This window comes from Hyperolius riggenbachi, chromosome 2, assembly GCF_040937935.1.
Source record: "Hyperolius riggenbachi isolate aHypRig1 chromosome 2, aHypRig1.pri, whole genome shotgun sequence".
Lineage (NCBI taxonomy): Eukaryota > Metazoa > Chordata > Amphibia > Anura > Hyperoliidae > Hyperolius > Hyperolius riggenbachi.
Window position 1 is genome coordinate 333,581,333 of NC_090647.1, and position 25,246 is coordinate 333,606,578.

The 25,246-nt window shown below is 40.8% G+C and overlaps 1 protein-coding gene across 4 annotated transcripts in view; it reads right to left on the reverse strand.

Moving 5' to 3' along the window:
• Positions 1 to 25,246, reverse strand: part of ACACA (acetyl-CoA carboxylase alpha) — a 421,319-nt gene that overhangs the window by 44,157 nt on the left and 351,916 nt on the right. For all 4 annotated transcript variants that reach the window (XM_068269366.1, XM_068269368.1, XM_068269365.1 and 1 more), the window contains exons 50-53: positions 15,585 to 15,762; positions 12,284 to 12,396; positions 3,541 to 3,695; positions 2,392 to 2,562 (exon numbers count right to left, since the gene is read on the reverse strand). In XM_068269366.1, the coding sequence (XP_068125467.1) occupies positions 2,392 to 2,562; positions 3,541 to 3,695; positions 12,284 to 12,396; positions 15,585 to 15,762 (617 nt within the window). The remainder of the gene's footprint in view (positions 1 to 2,391; positions 2,563 to 3,540; positions 3,696 to 12,283; positions 12,397 to 15,584; positions 15,763 to 25,246) is intronic.

A 25,246-nucleotide genomic window follows, 5' to 3' on the forward strand; every position in this document is an offset into this window, starting at 1 on the left:
TACAGCATATCACGTAGGAAAATAAATCTCCTGTAAAAGCAGTTTGAAAGAGCAGATTGTAAATGCAAGGGGAAAACAGAAATATTTGGAAAAATATGCTTGCTGTAAAAACCTTACACAAAGCAAGATTTAACTAGGAATCCCAAAGCTTTTAGTTTGTGTGAATATTTAATACTGTTATTAATCATTTTTAATCCGTTTGCTTTTAATTAAGAAACAGCATGATGCTTTCCTATCAACATATGCCAGGGAGCAGATTAATTGTAGCTTAAGATAACTTGCCTTGATTGGTGTAATGTATTAGCTTACAAGGCACAAGCTCCTAAACACATGCAGGCATTGCCTATAAATGCACACGTACTCCCTCTCAGCCATGTCTGCCCCCCTCTTCTCAGCCACATCTATCATTGGTAGATGCAAATGCCTAGAAGCTAATTCGAGATTGACCATTGTGAGCTCTGTTCATTTATAGTTAGATTTTTTACACTTGAGAAGCAAGGTGTATAGACAAAAATAGATTTTACACATAACAAAAAGTCAACAAGGAAAAAAGAGTGCTGTCCAGAAACTCAGGTGCCTACACATTAACCAATTATTCTGACAGATAAATTGCTTTGTAGCAAGTGCATAGATACAGTATTTTTTCTGTATATTGTGCATACAGTGCACAGTCACCACTGCTAGTAGGTATTTGATTGCCAACAAATGGACTGGCCCAGCACAGCACAGAAAATCATCTACAGGGTAGACGAAAGTCATATGATTATTTTTTCCATTTTTTAGACCTGAGCGTGTATCCAGATCCCCTAGATTGTGCTATAGCTGTCTATGGGCAAATGTATGAATAACTGAGCTATAAAAAAATGACCTTTGCTTAGCCTAGTACCCCCCAAGTAGGATTCAGTTTGTGCCTATTTTTTATTGATATTGAAAACTCAGCCTCTTCAGGCTTGAAAAGATTTCATCCTTAGGTAGGAATTAGGAGATTCCATAGTCCATGATATGCACCAGTACAAAGTTTCTTGTACCCAGTTCCACAAACAAGCCTTCTTTTCAGGCATATCGTTATTGAAATGACATGAATGGGGTAGAAATTCTCAGAGAACAGTCCCCCCCCCCCCCCCTCCGCAAAAAGGGTCTTTTTTATTAATCCATCTTCCTGGCAAACATTGTGTTTAATTCCAATATCTTTATGGGATACCCATCATGCCTTAACATGAATACAAATTGTCCCACAAAGGTGTTAACATACAGTAGGTGTTCTCGCTCTATAGTGGTGATGGGTTAGAAGTGTTAGTACTGCTAATGATTACTAAGCCAAACATACAGGATAAGTGGCACCTCAAAACAGATTACAACATATGGAACTGGAAAAGATGACTGTAATAATAACAGACACACTGTGCATGAGAGGCAGAACTTAGCAGCTAGCCATGAAAAACAAGTATTGTATAGATGCACAATCAAAAGGAGGTAACAGCAAAGATAAATAAGCAAGTAACTAAAATCCCACTGTACTGGCAAAATGCCCATTCTCTTCCAGCAATGTAATGTGCTAGGATTCTATTAGCCAGATTTAAGGGGGAGAAAAACATATATCTCAATAATAGCAGTTCATCCTGCATGCAGGTGGTGGTATGTACTAGTTATCCCAAAATAATTCTGAGGTAAGAAACATAGTAAGGCTTCCATATTTATTCCCTTGTAAACAATACCAGTTGCCTGGCTATCCTGCTGAAGTGGCATCCCTTGCAGGAGAGGTTCTCCTGCAAAGCACTTACTGGGGGTGTTCCCAACACCCCTTCCCCAGCTCTCATTGGGCAGCTCTGCCTCTCTCCCGCCGCTCTGCACTCTTCTCTGTGATGAGACACACAGAGCAGCGCTTAAAAAAAAGTGAAACTAAAGGATTTCTGGCAACAGGAGCTGCAGTCAGCGGCAGTAATTGAGGCTACCTGATTCAAGAAGCACTCCGGATCAGGTATTTTTTTTTTTACAAAAATGATCACCTCTGGTTCTCTTTAACAGCACAAACTGTACTTTTAATGTCCCAGGAGCAGCCTTGTGTGCCATTTAGCAAGCAGGCACTACAGTCATAGCTAGTAACGTATTTATGGATGGGGATCGATTTATTTGTTTAGTAAGTGCATGATTGCCAGTACTTGGCACTCGTATGTTTACTTTGGAATAGTGATCAGTTGTTCTTGACCATGTTTTCTACTTCCAACTCATCACCTTAAGAGCTGCCAGTCTATTTGCTACCTAATATATCAAACACCATGAAATGTGCCATTGTTATGAGATGATCAATGTTATACACTTCACCTGTCAGTAGTTCTAATGTTATGACATAGACATGCATACATAAATACACATATTGTCGACTGGCTTTACCTTGACAGTTCCTTCCACCTCCACAAACCATCGTCTTAACATAGCTTGGATTTGTCCATCTGTTAACTCTGGATTTGCTGCATTGATTTTCTTTTTTGCGACATCTTCCAAAAGTAGCCTTCTTAGTCGCCAATAGAAGAAAGACCTTGATGTTTTCCACTCCAATACATCCTGTATTTATTAAACACAAGCAGAGAATGAAGAATTGCAAACGTAAAGGATACCTGATCCCAAAGCAAAGCTGCCTACAACACAGTCCTGGCATGCGTCTTGTGAGATGCAATGCCAACATAGATGTGATGGGAGACACATCCGAATACCTCTAGCCATGCATGGGGATTTGGATTTCTGATGCGAAAAAAATGCAGCATGCCATGCGATTTTTCCCCGCATGTGAATCAGACAGGAGCCTATTGATTTAGTCAGGCTGCGTAACCCCTTTCAAATCGCATATGGGGAACGCTGCGAATCTGCAGCAATGGCACCGATAAGCACTTAACTTCAGCCTAAACAACCATACTGTCATTAAGTTACATTAGTTATGTTAATTAAAATAGATAGGTAATATAATCTCTTACCCACACTGTTTTAAAAGAACAACAAATGTTTGTGATTTCATGAGGGCAGCCATCTTTTTGGTTGAAAGGAGGGGACAGGGAGCATGAGACACAGTTCCATCTGTCCTGTGTCCTGATTACCACTCCCAGCTGTGGGCGCTAGGCTTCTAAAATGCCCGGCAGATTTATTTGATGGTATGAAGCTTAGCTTCTGAGCAGCTAAAAATGAGGCTTGGGTAAGAAAAACAAAGTTGTGATACTGTGAAACTGTTAAAGAAACAACAAGCCTTTTCAGTGCTGCTGAGTAGATTTTTAGTCTGGAGGTTCACTTTAAATGGTGTGAAGGGGGCAGAGAAGAGGAGGGAATGGGAGGGTGATAGGAGGGAACATCACAGGAAGCCTGCCTCTTTCTATCTGAAAATTTGACGTTAGCCAAAAGTCAGATTTTTTAGGGAGTGATTATGGTGAAATGGACAATGCACAGAGGTATGTGGATCCAGCATAACGCACCTCGGTGCTTACCTTAGCTTTGCCTTGGGTCAAGTATCCCTACGGTTACTGAAGTGACAAAATAATGGTACTTTATGCTTACAGTTATAACACCCTTTTCCTGCATTCTGCCTGGAGTATCATGCAGGTCTGCAAACTGTACGGCAACTTGATGGTATATTGGGATCAGAAATTCTTCTCTCTCCTTAAGCTTGCTCTCCAGTTCCTTGCAATCAGCAGGACTCAGCTCCGGAGTTCCTAAAAAACATCCACTAGTAGTTAAAACAATACAAAGCTGTTCTGAATAGGTGACGCCTGGCTTACAATACACGGCAAGAAGGACTGAGCAAACTAAAACCTCACAACTATGAGGATCAATTATACAGAAAGGAAAAATGAGGTAAACTTTGCTCTGCTTGAGCCCATCTCTACCACATTGTACAATCCAAATAACTTCTTTACTGATATGAGTTTCATCTTACTCTGCTGGCCACTGCTGTAGAATTTGCCATCCTCATTTTATGTAGGCTCCCCGAATGTCTATCCGCTGTATCTACATTTATGTCATCCTGCTTCCTTAAACTCAATATGAGCAAAACGGAGATTGTGATATTTCCACCTTCGCTCTCTGTTCCACCTCCCATTGTCACAATCAATGTAGATAACACTCCAATAGCATCAACCCCCAAAGCTCGTTGCCTAGGGGCAACTCTGGACTCTGAGCTCTCCTTTAAACCACATATTAACACTTTAACTACCTCCTGCTACTTCCATCTCAAAAACATTTCCAGAATCCGTCCCTTCCTTTCACAAGAAGCAACTAAAATGCTTGTGCATGCCCTAATCATCTCCCGTCTTGACTACTGCAACACCCTACTCTGTGATCTACCAAAAAGCAGACTGGTACCTCTCCAATCCCTACTAAACTTTGTGGCCCGTCTCATCCACCTCTCTTCTAGATCCTCTGAGGCAGCCCCTCTCTGCCAATCCCTCCATTGGCTACCAGTTGCCCAAAGGATCCAGTTTAAACTTCTCACACTTGCATACAAAGCTCTACACAAGCTATCGCCTCCATACATTTCCTCTTTAATCTCCAGATACTTCCCCGCCCGGACCCTTCGTTTCTCACAGGAGACCCTTTTGTCCTCCAGCCTAGTCACCTCCTCTCACTCTCGCATCCAAGACTTCTCACGGGCTGTCCCTCTCCTTTGGAACTCCCTCCCTCAGCCAGTTCGTAATGCCACGAGTCTGGAAACCTTCAAACGTACTCTGAAAACACACCTGTTCAGACACGCCTATAATTTGCTATAGACAGCACTGAAGGCACACTGGCTCACCCACTAATCCTTGTGTTTCCTTCCCTTTTGCTTCCTCCCCACTACCCTCTAGATTGTAAGCCCACAAGGGCAGGGACCTCCTCCTAGTGTTTCTCATTCTGCTGGTATTTTAACATAAGTACATGTACCAACTACATATCAACTATGTATGTATCTATATTTATTCTATTCAATGGCATGACTGTACAGTGTCTTGTATTTCTTATGTATATTTGTTCCCCATTATTTGTTTGTATTATGTACAGCGCTACGGAAGATGCTGGCGCTATATAAATAAAAAATAATATTAATAATAATAATAGGCTGCCATCTTGCTTTATGGAAATTCTAAAAATACCTTATCTAAACAGCTGATGCTCACGATTGATTTCTGACAGCTACTCTAGATTTAAAAGAGCCGTCTCTCTCTCTCTCTCTCTGCAGCTCCTCTTAAAAGCACCTTGTTTTGGTTACAGGGGCCCAGAGGAGTTAGCCATCATAAATTTCTCATGAACAGAACAGATGTGCAAACAAAAGGTATGTGTAGAACGGCATCTGTGAAGGAAGTTTTGTCATCAATGAGCTTGGCTTTCACCTATACCAGTACCTCGCCTAGAATCATAAAGGAAAACTCCATTTTGTTTACAAAAAATGAAATAAAACTTCCAGATTTATAGAACAGTCTTTTGCCAGTGAAATGTTAGGGCTCTTTTCTATGATCCGATCAGAAAATTGGATTGTGCCCATTTTGCAAATCATATCAGCACCACAATTAATACATAAAACACTGTGCTGTTTTTCCACTAGTGTGATTCGTTTTTCCCTGAATCGCAATTGCCGGCCTGCAGGATTTTCGGTGCATTTGTGCTTTTACCCAACAGATAGATGCGTGATTGCGGGTAGTGGAAATGGAAGGAGACGCAAGCCTAACTGAAAAGCATTGTTGCACTTCAATAACACACACATTGTTCTTCTTTGCAGCCTTACCAACAGTCCTCTGTGTACTCTGTTAGGAGTACAGTGGCTAGGAGACTGCCCACAAACCCCCGCCTTGCAGCAGAAGTAATGAGGTGCACAGGGTACAACTCATTTTCAGCTCCTGCAATAGTCAACTGATTGCCAACAAAGTTTAACACTGCTATCTGAGAGTTTATGATAGAAGTACCATACTTATATATACTGTATTCATTTATAAATTAGTCAGTGTTTGCACATTGTAAAATTTTTCCTCACCGACTTACCATACACTCTGAAATTTATCACAGGTGGCAAGGTGGTGGTTTTTAAGGTTTTTTGACCAGAATTAACTCCTCAGACTCCAAATAATGTGAGACTCCAGGAAAGTTGTAACTGCACAACGGGTATCGCTTGAATTTATGTTGTGTGCAAGTTTGCTTTCAGGATTTTAATGCAAGAAAGAATTGGGGGAAGGGAGGGGTGAGCATGTGAGAAGTCATATGCATGGGAATGAGAAGAGGTCCTAAGGGTGGATGAGCAGCGACGTAATACTCTGTACTCTGTGGTAATCCGTTGCTGAGCGCCCCCCCCCCCCCCCCCGGAAGATTAGCAACAATGCATTATCGCTAAGCACATCTGGGCCGCACAGCTCCTCTTCCTGAGTGCGTGCAATAGCCAACTGAGCCCGTCCGCGCATGCGCGGCTCAGAACCCGGGTTCTGGAAACAATACAATGCTATCCAATAGAGTGCAAAAATGTGCTATCTATCTGTTTACAAACCACTGTTCAATATCATTATATAAACCACAAATCACATCACACAAAATTACTAGTCAAACAACCACATACATATCAGACCAAACAATATTGGATAATACAAGATTGTGCTGAAAAAATCCCCTCTGAGACTGACACATCCGTGATTGGTGAACGGGAATGTTCCCTGAGCCAAGAAAAGTGCCTGTAAGGCAATGGTCATGGCTTCAATGAGAAGCCAATGATCATTCCTGTAACAACACTGCCTCTATGCTCTGAACTCTGTTCAGAGCTCACAGAATAGTGTGTGTGGGGACATCTAGTGGCAACAAAATAAATACACTATATAATTTAAATAAAATTAAATGTATCCCTCCCCTGCCTCCCAGTTACCCCCCAAAAAGTGACAGCATTAAAAAAAAAGTAGTTACATTAGGGCTTTTGTACTATGTATGTCTTGAGGGTATATTACTTTTATTTTAGTAAATAAGGGCTTGTAATTGATCTGGTACAAAACAGAAAAAATACACTTATTTCAAAATAATATATTTCACCATTCATTATAGCAGCGAAAGGGCGGCCCCAGGACTGCCTAACGCTGATCAGCGTGCAGTCCTGGAGGCATGTTTTGCAGAAGATTGCGCGTGCCGATGCACGCACATCTCCATTTGGATGACGATCGCCGGTAGGAGACATTTACTCTGTACAGCGCTGCGATCTAAGGCAGCGCTGTCCTCCTGGCAGGCTCAGGGGTGATCCGATCAGAGTGATTGGCTGGCGGGGGGAGGGAGGGGGAAAAATTAAAAAAAAATACAAGATTTTATTAGGAAAATAAACATAAAAATATTTGTTAAAAACATCCTGGGAGTGATCATAGCCCACCAACAGAAATCTCTGTTGGTGGGCAGAAAAGGGGGGGGGGGAATCACTTGTGTGCTGAGTTGTGTGGCCCTCCAGCAAGGCCTTAAAGCTGCAGTTGCCTTAAATGTGAAAAAAAGGCTGTAGTGGCCTATTTTGTAAAAAAAAAAAAATGGCGTGGTCTTTAGGGGGGTTTGAGCCTGTGGTCCTTAAGTGGTTAATCATTATAATAACTGGGACAAATAGACAAATACAATGTGTGGGTTTGATTTATAGCAGCATTGTTTATTTTAAAATCATAGAGGATGGAATTGGAGAAATAGTTTATTTTTTCCCTAGTATTCCCTTTAAAATGCATTGACAGTAAAATAATTACTGAAAACAAATATCACCTCCAAAAAGCCTAATTTGTGGTGAAAAAAAAAAAAAAAAAGATATAGATCATTTAGGAGTGATAAGAAGTGATAAAGTTATTGGTGAATGAAAGGGAGAAGAGCTAAAATGTTAAAATTTCTTTGGCACATAAGGGTGAAAAAAAACCCTTAGTGGTGAAGGAGACATATTTTTTTTATTCTTATTTTAGCAACAGTGGCCCATATGCAATTCACTTTCTCTCCTGAGTTTTCTCCTGATATTTTCACACGTAGTCATAAAATGCCTTTTAAACCACCAGCAAGCAAGACAATAATAAAAATAAATTTAACAGTACTTTTTCACCAACTTTTGGCTACTTTTTTAACGGTAAAATGTTGAAAAGTTGTTTTAAAGAGAAGATGGAAATTATCTCCTAGGCGATAACTCGGGAGAAAAAAGTTAATAGCATATGTGCCAGTGGCCCTTATTCAATTCACTTTTTCTCCTACGTGATCTTTTCACACTGTACCAATAAAATGCCTTTTGAGCCACCAGCAAGCAAGAAAATACTCAGAATAATTGTGTCAGTATTTTTGTCCTACTTTTTGGTACTTTTTCAGTAACAGAATGCTGAAAAGTAATTTGAAACAGAAGATGAAAAATTATCTCCTAGAAGAAAACTCAAGTGAAAAAATGAATTGAATAAGGGCCATTGTATGTTCTGATTTTTTTCTCTCTACAATTACATAATCACCTCCTTTATTTAAACACTAGTAGACCTAAGCCCGTTTAAAAACGTACTCTAGGTCTGTGTTCCGGGGCGCACCCGCTAACCCGCCACCTCACGCGACCGCCGCCCGATCACCCGCCGCACATCCGGACGCCTGCTCACACGCCGCCCGCTGGATTCCCTAGCCCCATCCCCGGCCTCCTGTTTCTGGGTCCGTGCTGCGCACATGCGCAGTGGGCAAAAGCATGGACAACGCTACACAGGGACAGGAAGCATGGACACAGGAGTTTAATTATTTAAACATTTGCCATATATTTTAAAATGTTTTCAATCCCTTTTTTGTAGTACTATCACACTCCTCACCTATAGGTTGGAGGTATTGTGGGGGTGTACTTAATGTTAATGCTGCCAAACAAACAGTTACTGGCATTCTACATTCATGTGACAAGTGGTGCAGGTAGAGACTGGGTTAACCAAATGAGAATTAAATTACATTGAAAGAATACCTTTTGTGGCAGACAAACGCAAATGGCTGTTACTTTCTAGATGACATTTGTACATTATTCAGAGTACCCATTTTTACCTTCATTATCCTTGGTTCAGTGTCCACAGTGCTTTTTATAGCTATATATTGATTAAATACAGCCTATATAAGCTCCAAACGTGGCCACCTGGGACTGTCTTGGCTAAGAATCTAGAGCGCATTGATCTGTCCCTTACCCCACCCACCAGAAGCTGTTTCGGCATGCGCAAAACACACACAAACACACAAAAACAAACACACACACACACACACACACAGTGAAATTAAAGTTTCACAAATGAATACAATGCTTAAAGAAAATATGCATTCACATTAATTTCAAAATCATTTTGGAAACAGAGCACTGTATTGTATCACACTCAACACTCAACAACTGCTTGATCTTTAATGCTCTGAGCTGTGGGAGGGACAGGATTATGTTACTAGTTCTGGCAGAAAATGCCCAACATTACTCTATCTTTGACTAAGTTTAGTGTTGAATATTGAAAATAGAGTTAGTTAGGTTTAGCGATAGTAAGACATTGGTAACATTTACTGATATTTTCCTATTGAAACTACCATTGTGAGTATTGGTAATTTCCCCAGTATTCTACTAGCAGCCATCTCCAGCACCCAAATTACCATGGCGCCATTTTTACATGTACACGCTTTCATACCTCTCCAAGAGGCCACACTCGCACAGGTCAAACTGCAACACAGACCTATATTTTAAATATAAGCATGTACATAAGTAGTTATTTGCAACCATTTATCATTCAGTGTTGGCCCTCCCGGACTTAAGGCGGCTGCTGCCTGTGTAATGAGTGCAGAAATGTGCTATTAACATAACCTGTGCATGTTAATGTAGCCACAGGAGGGGGTGCTGAAAGCAGGCAACAACCATGTAATCTGCTAATGTGTCCACCAGAAATGGAGTTCATGCCTGGAGTCTCTCTAATAAAAATCCTGGACCCAAGTAAAACACAAGCAGAGGATGATGTCACACATCAGAGGTAATGGAGCCCACAAGCATGCTCTGGATGATTGAGAAATCATAAACACCACTTTACTTTAAATAAGAAGTCTGTTGAGCAAGCAAGTTCTGATAAAACGGTTTTACTATTTCTGCAAAGTGAACTTAAGTCTCAAGCCTATACTCCAAAATATAAAATACATTTAGTTTTCTCAAGAAAAAACAAAGAGTGTTAAATTAGCAATAATGAACCATAAAACGTGCCGTCATGTACTGTACAAATATAAAGCAGTGATCATAAACCTGTCATAGGAGTTTGCTAGAAATGTAAGATTCCTTTCACACACGTTTTCTGTCCTTTCCCACACTCCTACGTATGCTGCACAACAAATAACATCTAGCAGATAAATTTGGCACACATGAACATGAAAATATGAAGTAGAAACCCTCACACACAGACTTACATAAAGATAATCCACTACAGCAATAGAGTCTGAGGGGTTAAAGGAGGCAGTGAACCCCTGGCTAATGATAGAAATTCAGCAGGCAGCTTATGATAAATGGAGCTCTCCCCATTTCTGCTGCAGTCAGCATGAACCACGACCCCACGGCTTGTTTGTGGCAAATGGAGTGCGTGAAATATCAAAGGGCAGCGATCCAGAAGAAGACCAACTTTGACAAATTTTAAATTGGCCAGAAAGAAAAATCTGAAAAAAAAATGCATTACCCTGTATTCTACAATTGTACCTTCATTCAACTGTACTGAATAAGTAGCCGAACAATGCAAGAAAGCAGATGAATTGGCAAGCAATTTTGGATCACCTATAGAAGATGTCTATCAATAGCACACCGTTCTGCTAATCTTTTCTTCTATCACACAAATACAAATGCCTTTGTCATAATTATTTCAAAAACAACATCTTAAGTCTCTCCAATATGGAAAAAAAACAAGGCATGGAGGAAGCCAGGAGGAGGTGGAGGATAAGAAAATAAACCAAAACAGAAGAAGCAAAAATAATGTATGTGAAAGAGAAAATTATACATAAATATAGTCACATAGTACAATACAAGAAAACTATACACTTGCTTAACTGAATACTTCACTCAGCAGTAGAAGTGTCTATGTCCAATAACAAAAGTGGCAAAAGGCAGAGAATATTTTTTTTTTAATGTGGGATTACCATTACTTATAAAGTACCTCATCAACTCTTACACAAAGCAGAGTTAAAGCAGTTCTCCAATTAAAATTGAAAATCCCTCAGGTGTTCACAGAGTGTGTACTCACTTTCCTTTAGTGGTCTTCATGCTAGCAGGTATCTCAGTGTTCGATATAATTTTGCCAACAGTCTTAACCTTCTATGTAGAAACGGTACTATAGTTGTGGCTACCGCTAAATTGCACAGCTGACTAGGTGTCAGCAGAATGCATGAGGCTTCCAGTGGGGAGAAGAGAGTATACTCACTTACCCTAAGTCACATGCGTGCTGCATGTAGAAACATTTAAAAAAACAGCTCAAGGGGCGAATTAAAAAAAGATCTTTGTGCCATAGTTTTTGGACTTCAGTGATATAAAATCATTTTAAAGATACAAATTTTGGGGCTGCCATCATTATCTTTGACTTTCCCCTTATTACGGTTGACTCTGCCAGTAGTGGTTGGTGTAGGCTCCACCAAAACAAGGAGACTTAGTGGCCACCTGGTCTTCACTAGAGGGCCCACAAGGAACTATGTACTGCTACTCTTAATGTACACCTATAGAACACCACAAAAATCAAGCACCTCATCCCCCAGTAGATCTGCCAACTTTAGTTCATGCCTTCATTACATTCCGACTGGACTATTGTAATGCTCTCTACATCGGTCTTCCAAACAGGGACTTGTACCTCTTACAGCTGATACAGAATACTGCTGCCAGGCTGTGTTAACTAACCAACCTACTGCCAGGCTGTGTTAACCTAGTCACTGCCACATAACACCAGTCCTGCACTCCCTTAACTGGCTACCGACAAAATGAAGGATCCTATTCAAGATAAGCCTACTGACATTTAAATCGCTACATAATCTACGCCCTGGATACATGAAAGAAATGTTGCAGCTGCGTAGCAATCTCTACAATCTCAGATCCACAGGTTCTAATAATCTAGTAATACCCAGGCTTGAGATCAGGGCAGGCGGAAGCCGTCATATTTATTATTCAAGTGAAGGCCGTGGTAAGAGAGAAGGCTAAGGCACGCATTCATGGAGTTGTGGCAGGTAGATGTGGTCAAATAAGCAGGGCTTGGTAAGGTAATAAAGGCCAGGAAGCACGCCAGCCTTAGATATATATAAAAAAAAAAGTCAATCCATTGGTCCACGATAGTCTTCACCAATAAACACTTACCTAATCTCTCTGCAAGATGAATGTAGACTGGATCTACTCTGCGCATTGTTTTCACCAAATCTTTTCTCCTGAACTTTATCTCCACAGTTCCTTCTGGCTCCAGTACGCCACCTCTGCAAGCAAATTAGATTAAATATGACCTGTCACAAATAATAAACACCAAGAAACGTTTTTGATGATTTACTCATTAAATATTTTTGTAAAGGTCAGTGGCGCACGGAGGGGGTTGTTCTGGGTGTCTAGAATACCCCCCTGCACCGAGACCGGAAGTGGGGCTGCCGCATGGCCCGGCCGCCTGGGGAGAGAAGACAGAAGAAAATGATGGAGGCGCCAGCCGCGCTAATAAGGGATGCGGGAGCCGGCTTTATTCCTCGCTCCCTCCCTCCCTCCCTCTGAATGCCCCTCGCCTGCGGTGAATGTGTGCCCGGCTCCCCCATGAGTGTGTGCGCAGCGGAGCGGTAGGTCCTCTTACCGCAGATCAGGCGCACCAGCAACTGGAGTCTCATGCTTCCTGTTTACCATGACGTCACAGGAAGCAGAGAGACTAGTTGCTGGTGCGCCTGATCTGCGGTAAGAGGACCTACCGCTCCGCTGCGCACACACTCATGGGGGAGCCGGGCACACATTCACCGCAGGCGAGGGGCATTCAGAGGGAGGGAGGGAGGGAGCGAGGAATAAAGCCGGTTCCCGCATCCCTTATTAGCGCGGCTGGCGCCTCCATCATTTTATTCTGTCTTTTCTCCCCCGGGCAATCTTCTCCCCACACAGGGTGCGGGCACCTTCCTTCACCTATCTTATACTGGGGGGCATATACCTATCTAATCTATCCTGGGGGGCATATACCTATCTAACCTATACTGGGGGGCATATACCTATCTAATCTATACTGGGGGGCATATACCTATCTAACCTATACTGGGGGGCATATACCTATCTAATCTATACTGGGGGGCATATACCTATCTAACCTATACTGGGGGGCATATACCTATCTAATCTATACTGGGGGGCATATACCTATCTAACCTATACTGGGGGCAACTATATGGGCTACCTATACTGGGGGGGGACCTATAGCGGGCTACCTATACTGCGGGCACCTATACCTGTCTCCACATTGGGGGCGCATTTTACGCCCTCACCCTGGGTGCAATTTAGCCTAGAAACTGCTAGTATTTGGCTCCACCCACACCATATTTTGGCCATGCTCACACGCCACTTTCAGGAACCCCCCCCTTGGAAATCCTGGATTTGCCCCTGAAGGTAAATATCTGTTAAGCAAATCTCACTGATTTAAGATCTTTACAAAGATCTACACAATTACTCAATACCTTTGCAATGTAAGATCCCTTTTACAGCCATCAGCATGGCTGTAAATGTATGCCAACTCACCATTTCATACTGGTTTCCCTGGTTTCCAATACTCAACCCTCAACTGCAAGGGTAAGTAAATAGTTATCTCCTGACATATTTGTATATATATATATATATATATATATATATATATATATATATATATATATATATATATATATATAAATATATATATATATATACATATATATATACATATATATATATACATATATATATATACATATATACATATATATATATATATATATATATATATATATATATATATATATATACATACACATATATATATATATATATATATATATATATATATATATATATATATATATATATATATATATATATATATATATATATATATATATATATATACATACATACATACATACATACACACACACACACACAAACACACACACACCCACATATATATATATACAGGGCTGTGGAGTCGGTACAAAAATCTTCCGACTCCGACTCCTCAGTTTATGAAACCACGACTCCAACTCCGACTCCAGGTACCCAAAATGGCCCCGACTTCGACTCCGACTCCTTAGTCTAATAATTAACAGTGCTGTGGATTTTGTAAAAAATCATCCGACTGACTCCCGACGCCTCAGTTTATGAAATCAATGACTCCAACTTCTACTCCGGGTTCCCAAAATTGCCCCGACTCCAACTCCGACTCCACAGCCCTGTATATATGTGAAAGAGGACTGATCCACACATCAGGATTGTTTTGAAGATAATGATCAGAGGACCAAATTTACCAGAATTTTATGCATACCATTAAATAATGGCAATATTTACAGCAGTACTAAAAAAAAACCTTTCCAAATTACATTGCTCCCCAGAAACTCCTCTGTAAAAACAGATACAAAAAAAATCCACCCACATTTTGTAACAGAATGCTCCTCTGAGAGGTCCCATCCATAATTTTTGCAATGAATTTAACTAGTAATGGAGAAGGCTAAATGTACAGACTGACTGCACAGTGTGAACAGTACTGCAGATGAGAAGAGAGATCAGAGGGAAGTTCTGGCTGTACAGAGATATTAAATTGTTATAGAGAAGCTCACTAACAACCTATGGAACCAGCCCTCCCCAGTCATTCAGCATGGCATAAAAACTGCAACAGGTGTGCTCATAAACACTTTTAATGGGCAATTATAACTATAGTTTTGAAGCCGGGACCTTTTACTAGTACAGCAATGCTGGGCAAAATGTCCACTTGCTTAAAGGGAAACTGAAGCGAGAGGTATTTGGAAGCTGCCATATTTATTTCCTTTTAAACAATATCAGTTGCCCGACAGCCTTGCTGAGCATTCTGGCAGAGTCTGAATCACACACCTGAAACAAGCATGCAGCTAATCTTGTCAGATTTTTGTCATAAACGTGATCTGCATATGCTTGTTTAGGCTCTATGGGTAAAATTATTAGAGGCAGAGGATCAGGATAGCCAGGCAACTAGCATTATTAAAAAAATCTGTTAGCCTCCATATCCCTCTCACTTCAGGTTCCCGTTAAGCTATGATTGTCTGCCATAATCTCAACTGGAAATGTTGAGAATGTTGTCTGTGATCCATTGTGCCCGATCATTAATAATAAACTCATTTTTTTAGGAACCTCTACTGACATTCCCATAGCACAGCACCTCCGGTTCATCCTTTCCTCTCCGTATCAGAGAACAGGCAGCTTGGCTGGGACCAGTGCATTGTGTGTGTACAGCAATTGTTTCTAAACTACCAACCACAATGATCATTTGGGAGCATTTTGGGTTACAGTGATCCTAGGTGCATTTGTGACTACAGAATGTTTATGGAGTGGAAGTGATTATTGTGAGAACAGTATGTAAATAAGTGTAACAAAAACTGCACCAAACTTTTTTTGATCATTATTGATATCCCAAAAGGTATGTTACCTGCTCTCTTTGTCAGCATACATCTCCATGTGCCTTGGGTTGATTGTAGGGTCTATCACAACCCAGGATCCACCTCTCAGTTCAGCTTGAGGAGGGATGTACACCAGCACAGGCTGGCGGTACTCACGTAAGCCGTCCACAATGTACGCACCAAATTTTAAAACTTGATCATACATGTCTGCAAATTAAAAAAGGAATTATTACTAGCAAAATTAGAACTTCAGCTTATGGCAGTTTCTTTTAATTTGTGTAAGGTGCATCTGGAGAAATGAAAAGAATTATGAACCATGAACAGCCATTTAAAAAAAAAAAATCATGTCTATACAAGAATTTTATGAACAATAAGGTACTTTTTAGTAAGCAAGACATGCTATCACAATATGTGGTATTTTCATACAGAAAAAAAAAAACATTTGCCATCATAGCTTTCAAAGCAACTTACTCCAAAGGAAAGTGCTTACAACAAATCTAACACACAATCAAAAGTAAAGAAGGAATAGGTCGGCACTAGATGACACTTATGGCAGCCAATGGGGGGGTTAGGTATTGTATAGATGTGCCTCCGGACATCTATACAATTCCAATATTAGCAGCAGAGAGAGAAAATCGGGCACCAGCCTTGCTCCCTTACTCAGAGACTACTAAGTCTGAGGAAGAGAACAGGGCTTGCGAAACGGCTGTCAGGCCACTGTTTTCTGGATGTGTCGGTTTGTTTGAATGATGCAATGGAAACTGTTCCATTACCGTGCATTGGTTACAGTGCAAAAAAAAAAAATTAACAGATTAACTCATCAAGGCACCATTGTGGTTTGAACATTTGCATGCGAGTGTGCAAAGGGTCAATTGTTTTTTGCAATTTTTCTGGCAACACCTCCTTCAGCACCTCCCTTTCCTTAATAACTTATTTAATGTCCTGACTAGAGGCGATGTGCCTGGATATATGTGTTTTGTTTTGTTTGTTTTTTGTTACAGTGCAGCCGCATTGCACCGCGTACAGTGGAAATGGGCCCTTATGCAGATGAGGCATAACTCAACTCCAGGCCTCGCTACCCTTCAATCTTGAGTCTCATACTTCCATTCCGCTATGTTTCTTTCATGACCTCTAGCTTCCTAACAGTTATTTTCCCATTTTCTTCGTCTACCCGTCTGCCTGAAACACCGGTATAACCTTGGCTCACCAAGCTCACTGCTTACAGTTCATTTGACTCTGCCCTCTCATTTATTTCACATATTTACTCACTAACCAATTTATGTCCTTTTCATATCACAAACATATCTTACATCTTTTTTCAAGGAGTTGCCCACTCAATCATATTTTACTGTATATCCTCAAGTACAGGTTGAGAAATGTAGGTCTGACTTGCTAAAGAAAAATAAATGGGTCAGCATGGACAGGTCTGACCTAAACTTCTGAATTTACAGCCGCTCTCTCTTATGCTATATACTGTAAATAGTAGCAACAATAACAATAATATTTATATAGCGCTTTTCTCCCAGGGGACTCAAAGCGCTGTGACCCTGCATTATGCAGTCTCAAAGGCTAGGGAAAAGAGGTGAGTTTTTAGCCTTTTTTTAAAGCTGTCCAGAGAGGGAGCCTCTCGTACTGATTGTGGAAGTGAGTTCCATAGAGTAGGGGCTGCGTAGGAAAAGGCCCGAGCACCAAATGTTAAGTGTACCCTGGGAATAACCAGCTTCATCTTGTTGGCAGAGCGGAGGGTGCGTTGAGGGGCATAAAGTTCCAATAGATCTGCTATGTATTTGGGTCCCATGTGGTGTAGAGCCTTGAATGTCAGCAGGCAGATCTTAAATTTGATTCTCCATTTTACTGGTAACCAGTGAAGAGTTTGCAGTACTGGGGTGATGTGTGAGCTGCGGGGGGCATTGGCTAGGAGTCTGGCTGCAGCATTCTGTACTAGCTGTAAGGGGCGCAGAACCTTTTCTGTAGATCCGATGAACAGGGCGTTGCAGTAGTCTAGGCGGGAGGATACAAATGCATGAACCAGGGCAGGTAGGTCTTCAGCTGGGATAAGGTGTTTGATTTTCGCTATATTTCTTAGATGGAAGAAGGAAGACTTGACGACAGCTGATATCTGCTGTTTGAGTTTTAGATTTCCATCCAGGATCACCCCAAGGTTTCGCTCAGAGTCTTTATACTGTACAGTATCTCCCCCAATTGCTAGTTTGAGGTGGTGAGCGTTTTGAACTTTATCCATCATGTGTGGACCACCTACCACCAACACCTCTGTTTTGTCAGAGTTCAGCCTCAGCCAGCTGGTGTTCTTCCAATTTTGTAAATACACTAGACACGCATTTATGGATGCTGATGGGTCTTGGGTGCCAGGCTTGAAGGTCAGATACAGTTGTGTGTCATCTGCATAACAATGGTATCCTAGGCCATAGTTCTGGATTATTTTGCCCAGTGGGAGCATGTAGACTGCAAAGAGTAATGGTGATAGTAGTAGATAGTAGTAATGGTAGTAGATAGTAGTAATGGTAGTAGAGCGGCGCAGCAGAGCACACATACCTACTTCAGTGCTGAGTCCTCTTCACATCAACCAAATATCTTGCATCAGTGTCCCACTGTAGGCTCCCCATGTCACATGACATGCAACAGGAACCAAAGAGGGGTCGATGAATGCTACAGTGGGATGCGAAAGTTTGGGCAACCTTGTTAATCGTCATGATTTTCCTGTATAAGTCGTTGGTTGTTACGATAAAAAATGACAGTTAAATATATCATATAGGTATAGGAGACACACACAGTGATATTTGAGAAGTGAAATTTAATTTATTGGATTTACAGAAGGTTTGCAATAATTGCTTAAACAAAATTAGGCAGGTACATATATTTGGGCACCACAAGAAAGAAATGAAATCAATATTTAGTAGATCCTCCTCTTGCAGAAATTACAGCCTCTAACGCTTCCTGTAGGTTCCAATGAGAGTCTGGATTCTGGATGAAGGTATTTTGGACCACTCCTATTTACAAAACATCTCTAGTTCGTTTGATGGCTTCCGAGCATGGACAGCTCTCTTTAACTCACACCACAGATTTTCAATTAAATTCAGGTCTGGGGACTGAGATGGCCATTCCAGAACATTGCACTTGTTCCTCTGCATAAATGCCTTAGTGGATTTTGAGCAATGTTTAGGGTCATCTTGATTAAAGATCCATCCCCGGCGCAGTTTCAGCTTTATCACTAATTCCTGGACATTGGTCTCCAGAATCTGCTAATACTAAGTGGAATCCATGCATCCCTCAACTTTGACAAGATTCCCAGTCCCTGCACTGGCCACACAGCCCCACAGCATGATGGAACAACCACCATATTTTACTGTAGGTAGCAGATGTTTTTCTTGGAATGCTGTGTTTTTCATCCATGCATAACACCTCTTGTTATGCCCAAATAACTAAATTTTAGTTTCATCATTCCACGGCACCTTATTCCAAAATGAAGCTGGCTTGTCCAAATGTGCTTTAGCATACCTCAAGCGGCTCTGTTTGTGCTGTGGGCGGAGAAAAGGTTTCCTCTGCATCACTCTTTCATACAGCATCTGGTGTGTAAAGTGTGCTGAATGGATGAACGATGCACAGTGACTCCATCTGCAGCAAGATGATATTGTAGGTCTTTGGCGCTGGTCTGTGAGTTGACTGACTGTTCTCACCACTGGTTGCTTCTGTCTATCCGAGATTTTTATTGGTCTGCCACTTCGAGCCTTAACTTGAACTGAGCCTGTGGTCATCCATTTCCTCAATATGTTCCAACTGTGGAAACAGACAGCAGAAATCTCTGAGACAGCTTTCTGTATCCTTCCCCTATACTATGATGGTGACCAATCTTTGTCTTCAGGTCACTTGAGAGTTGTTTTGAGACCCCCATGTTGCTATTCTTCAGAGAAAATTAAAAGGAGGGAAACTTACAATTGACCCCCTTAAATACGCTTTCTTATTATTGGATTCACCTGTATAAGTAGGTCAGGGGTCACGGAGCTTAAAAAGTCAATTTGAGTTCCAAGAATTACTTCTAAAGGTTTTGGAATCAATAAAATGACAACAGTGCCCAAATTTATGCACCTGCCTAATTTTATTTAAACAATTATTGGCCACGGTCTGTAAATGCAATAAACTTCATTTCACTTCTCAAATATCACTGTGTGTGTCTTCTATATGATATATTTAACTGACATTTTTTATCGTAACAACCAACGATTTATACAGGAAAATCGATTAACAAGGTTGCCCAAATTTTCGCATCCCACTGTATCTGACTGAAGTAAAGAGGATGAGAGCACCTGGCTCTGGAGAAGACATATGTGCTCTGCTGTGCTGCTCTGCTACTCACGTAAGGTAAGAGAGAAACTATTCAGAATACAAGAGCAAGGCAGCCTATGCTTAACTATACAGACCAGGGGTTCGGGATATGTAGCCTTGCTTTCTAGGACATAAAGCGATGATTTGCATATTTGGGAGTGATACATCATGGAAAAACACAGTTGCTCACTTATAGCTGAAATTTTGCAAATACCTTCTGTTTCTAAGAAGGCAAAATTACATTTAGCATTACTACAGCCTCTGATATTAATCAAAAAAGGCATACTTTTCCTGTTACCAGCAACACACGAAGTGGTTGGGGATATCTCCCATAAAGGAGCAAAAGGCAGCAAGAAAAGGTATAACACAGGTTCTTATTTCATGTCCATCCATAACCTAAGTTTTGACCGGAGAGCCACTTTAACTATGCATCCAACTTCTTTTTAGATGCACTGAGAAAATGAGTAAACCCCTGCTGTAACCCTAAAGTCCAGGCATGGAGATTTCTGTGAGTGATGTGGACAGTGCCTTGTACTATAATGAGAAGCAAATAATTTTAAGTGTGTGCAAAATTAGGCAAATTTTATATGCAAATGTATGCAGCTTGAAAATGGACCAATCAAATCCCACTGAGGTGGCAAATTCCACTGAGCTAAACACATTTTCACATAACATTTGCATAATTCTGCATCATTGATTTATTAGCATTTCATTGACCATCCTTGCATGACTGCATATTAATGCAAATTCTGGGAAATTATTTCTGACAGCACAGGTACTCTTAGGGCTTGTATTTAAATTTGTTATGTATGTTTATTGATGAGTTTGTTGTCACTTGAGTTCTCTCGCCTTTAATGAGTATTACATCTTAGGAAGCCTTATGTGAAGTTTTGTGCTTGGCATATTTAACACCCTTGCATTAGTACTATATGATGCACAGTACAGCACTCATATGGAATTCGAACGAGTTGCCTATGGGTTAATTTCACATTAATTTACATCCTTTCAGACAAGTCATGCAGAGTCTGGGGCCCCACTGCTAATTTCTAGTAAATTTCACGCTTGATGTCTTACTTTTGTGGGTCATTGCCACTCCGTCTAAATAAACTGTTTCCAAATGGTTCTTTCATCTAAATATTCACTTGATTTTTTTATAATTTAATTTTACATTATATGAAATAGCCTTCTGGCCAGAGAGAAGTCATTGGAGAAAGTCTCTGAACACAATCTTGATATGTTTTTGTTCCCTGCCTGAATTAGACCTCCCAGGCCGAGTTGTAAAGAGGTTTTTTTTTCCTCTCCGCTAATGTCAATTTTCAGCATAGCCAGAGCTTTCTTTAATCTTTTCCCACTCATTACACACAATTTTGGAGTAATTTTACCCACAGTGCAATTGGCTTCTCGTGGTGTGTTTGTGTGCTCTGAGAGCTGGTGTAATTGTTTATTTTGCCTTCCTGCATAATACCCTTCCAGCAATGAAACCAAAAATGCGCAGCAACACCCAAAGGGCTTCCGAGACTGACAAGTTACACTTAAACATGCTTCTGTTCACAAGATAATGGCATTACAGCCATGTCCAGAAAACTAATGGGAATTTCTTCTGAAACCTTTCCTTTTTTTCCCAAAAAAAGTGAAACAAATAAGAGAAATTCTGTGCCAGGAATGATGTACAGGCATGTAATGGCACAATTTTAATTCGGGAATGGAAAGATTGTCAGATTCATAAAATTATTAATATATATAAGGATGGGCAGAGCAAGGTGTGAGTGTGTGTGTGTGTGTGTGTGTGTGTGTGTGTGTGTGTGTGTGTGTGTGTGTTATACACACTTTTTTTTTTTTTTTTAACGAGCTGCTGGTTGGTAATGCTAAGAAGGGCTGTTCAAAGCAAGGAGCGATTATGTCATTGATTTGTACATTACAGAACAACTGGTGAATCTCTCATTCCCTTGTCTGCAAAGCTGCCTAAAAACACACAATTTGTACATAATCTGTGTCAGTCTCATGATGCTGTGAGACCCCAATGCTTTACAAGCACATCAGTAGGCAAGGTTTGTACAAAAGACAATAGGGCATGATCTGCTGATCTATTAACCACTTGCGGATGAGCCGCCACATTAAAACGCCCTGTTTGAGCCTGTTAACGGCTTCAGGGTGTTTTAATGCATCGCCTGCTCTTGCTGCCACTGTGAACGAGCGCACACCCCCTCCTCCACTGTTATGCGCCGGGACACCGCAATTGGGGAAGGAGAACGAGCGTTCCAATAGCAATGCCTGGAACGAATGGACATGACCCTGATCAGGGGCCATGTCTATTCATGAAACAGGAAGTGAAAAAAAAAAAGTGAACACACCCTGTAAAACAAGAGGGTGCTCACAGGGCCATCTTGTGGTCAAAAAGTAAAATTAGATATACACACACGTACACTTATAATTAAAAATTAAGAAATAATCTCTTCCCTACCACTTCTAAAGCCCCAACCCCCCCCCCCCAAAAAAAAAAACCCACTTGTAACAAACAAAAAAAAATCAGTTTAAAAAAATACATACCGGTAGTTGCCTTGGGGACTCAGCTTTTTTTAATCTGCATTTTATAAGGGTATATTACTATTTTATTACATAGGGGCTTGTAATTATGGACCAGACTTATAAAAAAAAACAAAGAAGTTACACCTATATTTCCATAAACAATATATTGTCGCCATACATTGTGATAGGGACATAACTGGGACAATGGGGCAAATAAAATGGGTGGATTTTATCCACCGAAGAACATTTTATTTTAAAACTATTATGGGTGAGAAATAATGATTTTTTTTTTCTTATTTTTTCCCATTAAAATGATTTAGAATAAAAAAATTAGTAAGTTAGGAGTAATAAAGTTATTGGCGAATAAAATTGCTCTTGTCTGTTAGGGTAAAAACCCCTAGGGTGTGAAGTGGTTAAAGCAGAGTTCCCCAACCCTGTCCTCAAAGCCCACCAACAGTACATGTTTTGAAGGAAACCACACACAATCACTGGTGAGGTCATTAGTGTCTCAGTAGAGCTGATCAACAACCTCTGTGGATTTCCACAAAACATTCTCTGTTGGTGGGCCTTGAGGACAGGGTTGGGGAACACTGGGTTAAAGGGAATCTGAAGTGAAAAATAAACTTATAATATGAGTTGTATGTGTAGTACAGCGAAGAAATAGAACATTAGTAGCAAAGAATAGAGTCTCATATCGTTTCCAGTACAGGAAGGGTTAAGAAACTTCAGTTGTTATCTATGCTTCTCTGACGGCTGAGATCTGCATTTTGAAGTGGATAGCAGCTAATGGAAAAAAAAAAAAACACTTACCATCACTTCCAAATGCAGCACTGTGAGTTGCGCCAGTACAGTGTTCTCCCCAGAAATTTTCCAGCTGGGTGGCATGAAAAAGTAGCCGGGTGGGGCGAGATGAGAGAATGCAGGGATGGCACTTCTCTGCACAACTCTTCTTGCAGCAGAGGAGGTGGTGAGCCAATGACAGCCAGGTGCTCACCAAAACTAGCCAGGTGGTGCACCCGGCTAAAAGAGCCTGGGGAGAACACTGCAGTAGCGTGACTCGCGGTACTAGAGTAGCGTGGATGTTGCTATGGTAATGTGCATTACTAACGATAAAGCTCGTTAGTAATGCTTGTTACCTTAGCAACGGTCGTGCTACTCTATTAACACGAGTCACACTACTGGCGTAACGCTCGGTGCTGCTACGAAGGTAATACTGCCGTGCGTGATGTGTGCACCACAGTATTACTGGCATTTCAAACTAAAGAATGTTAATCTTAATGAGTGCAGATAGTGCATGTTAACATTACTGGCATTAAAGCAGATCCGAGATGAAAAACTAACTATAACAAGTAACTTGTCTATATATCTTATCTAAAGTTTAGATAGTTTACACAGCAAATCTAGCTGCAGACAGCTTTAATAGAAATTGATTATTTCTTCCTGTGATACAATAACAGCAGCCAAGTTTGTAAACATTACACAGAAGCAGGCTTATCTGTATCTTGAGCACTCAGCCTGTGAAAAAAAACCTAATTCCCCCTCCTCCCCCTCTGCCTCTGAAATCAATGGCTAGTAACACCTCCTCCTCCTCCTGCTTAGACTGAGCTCTAATGAGCCCTTGCTACTGCCAAGGCTCTCTGAAAACCTGTGGGCGTGGTTTATTTAGTTTATAGGGAATAAGAGTATTAAAACAAAAACAAAAAAGTTTTTGGCTTGAGGAATGCCCTATAAACAATAGGAAAGGAACACAATTATGCAATGAGTAAAAGTTCACCTCTGATCCACTTTAACACAATTTGCATAGCGGCTTATGCAAACTGCCTAAATATATGTTGCATTGCTTGAGTAACATGCAACATAAGTGGTGGTGTTACTCCATGTACGTAAGTCACTACATAAACTGCATAAATGCTAGTACGGTAATCTTAATGTGTGCCACCTACACATGTTTAGTGAATGAACCCCCTAGCTAAATAGTGGTAGATTCGCATCAGGTTTCCTCCTTATTCCATTGGACTGTAAGCGCATGAAATCAGGGTTCACTCCCTCTTGCTAGACACACTGTATTAGCTGCTGTGACATTTATGTTGTCTACCACCTCTGTAATAAGTACCCATCTATGCTTATATAATATACCCCATACTAATAGTCGTCTGTCATTCAAACTACTAGCAGGTAAGGTTATTTATAATGCTTTTACATTTAACTGTAAAAAGCAGTCTTTTCCACACGTTCAAAATACACTTTATGTTTTGTTGTAACAATCAGGACTCTTATTTAATAAACTTTTTTTCCTAGATCATTTTTCTTCCTATGTTTAAAATAATGTTTTAGCACTTTGGAATTGAAGTACCAAAAAGTTAGTGAAAAAGTACTATCAAAATTATTGAGTATTTTTTGCTTGCTGATGGTTTAAACGTTTTTTTTTTTTATTGACAAGATGTGAAAGGAGATAACTTAGGAGAGGTCTCATCTCTCTGCTGCGTGGTCCTTGTCTCTGCTTCTCCCCAGCGGCTGCTCCGTCTTCCTCACTTCTGTGTCCCTGGGTGCATGTGGTAAGTAATGCAAGGGATAGACACTAGGGGCACTGTGACCACTAGAGGCCCCTAGTGTCTATCCCCTGCATTACATCCACCCGGCCCCTGGGGACACAGAAGTTAAGAAGACTCAGGGGAGAAGCAGTGACCGGGCTGTATGGTGAGAGTACCCTTATGAGTCGCTGAATCAAACACCACTAGCAACACACTCCCATTTCATTTCGCCGGGGAACAAAATTGAGAGACAGGTTATCCCAATCAAGCTATTTTGCCCAGAAGTTGCTCAA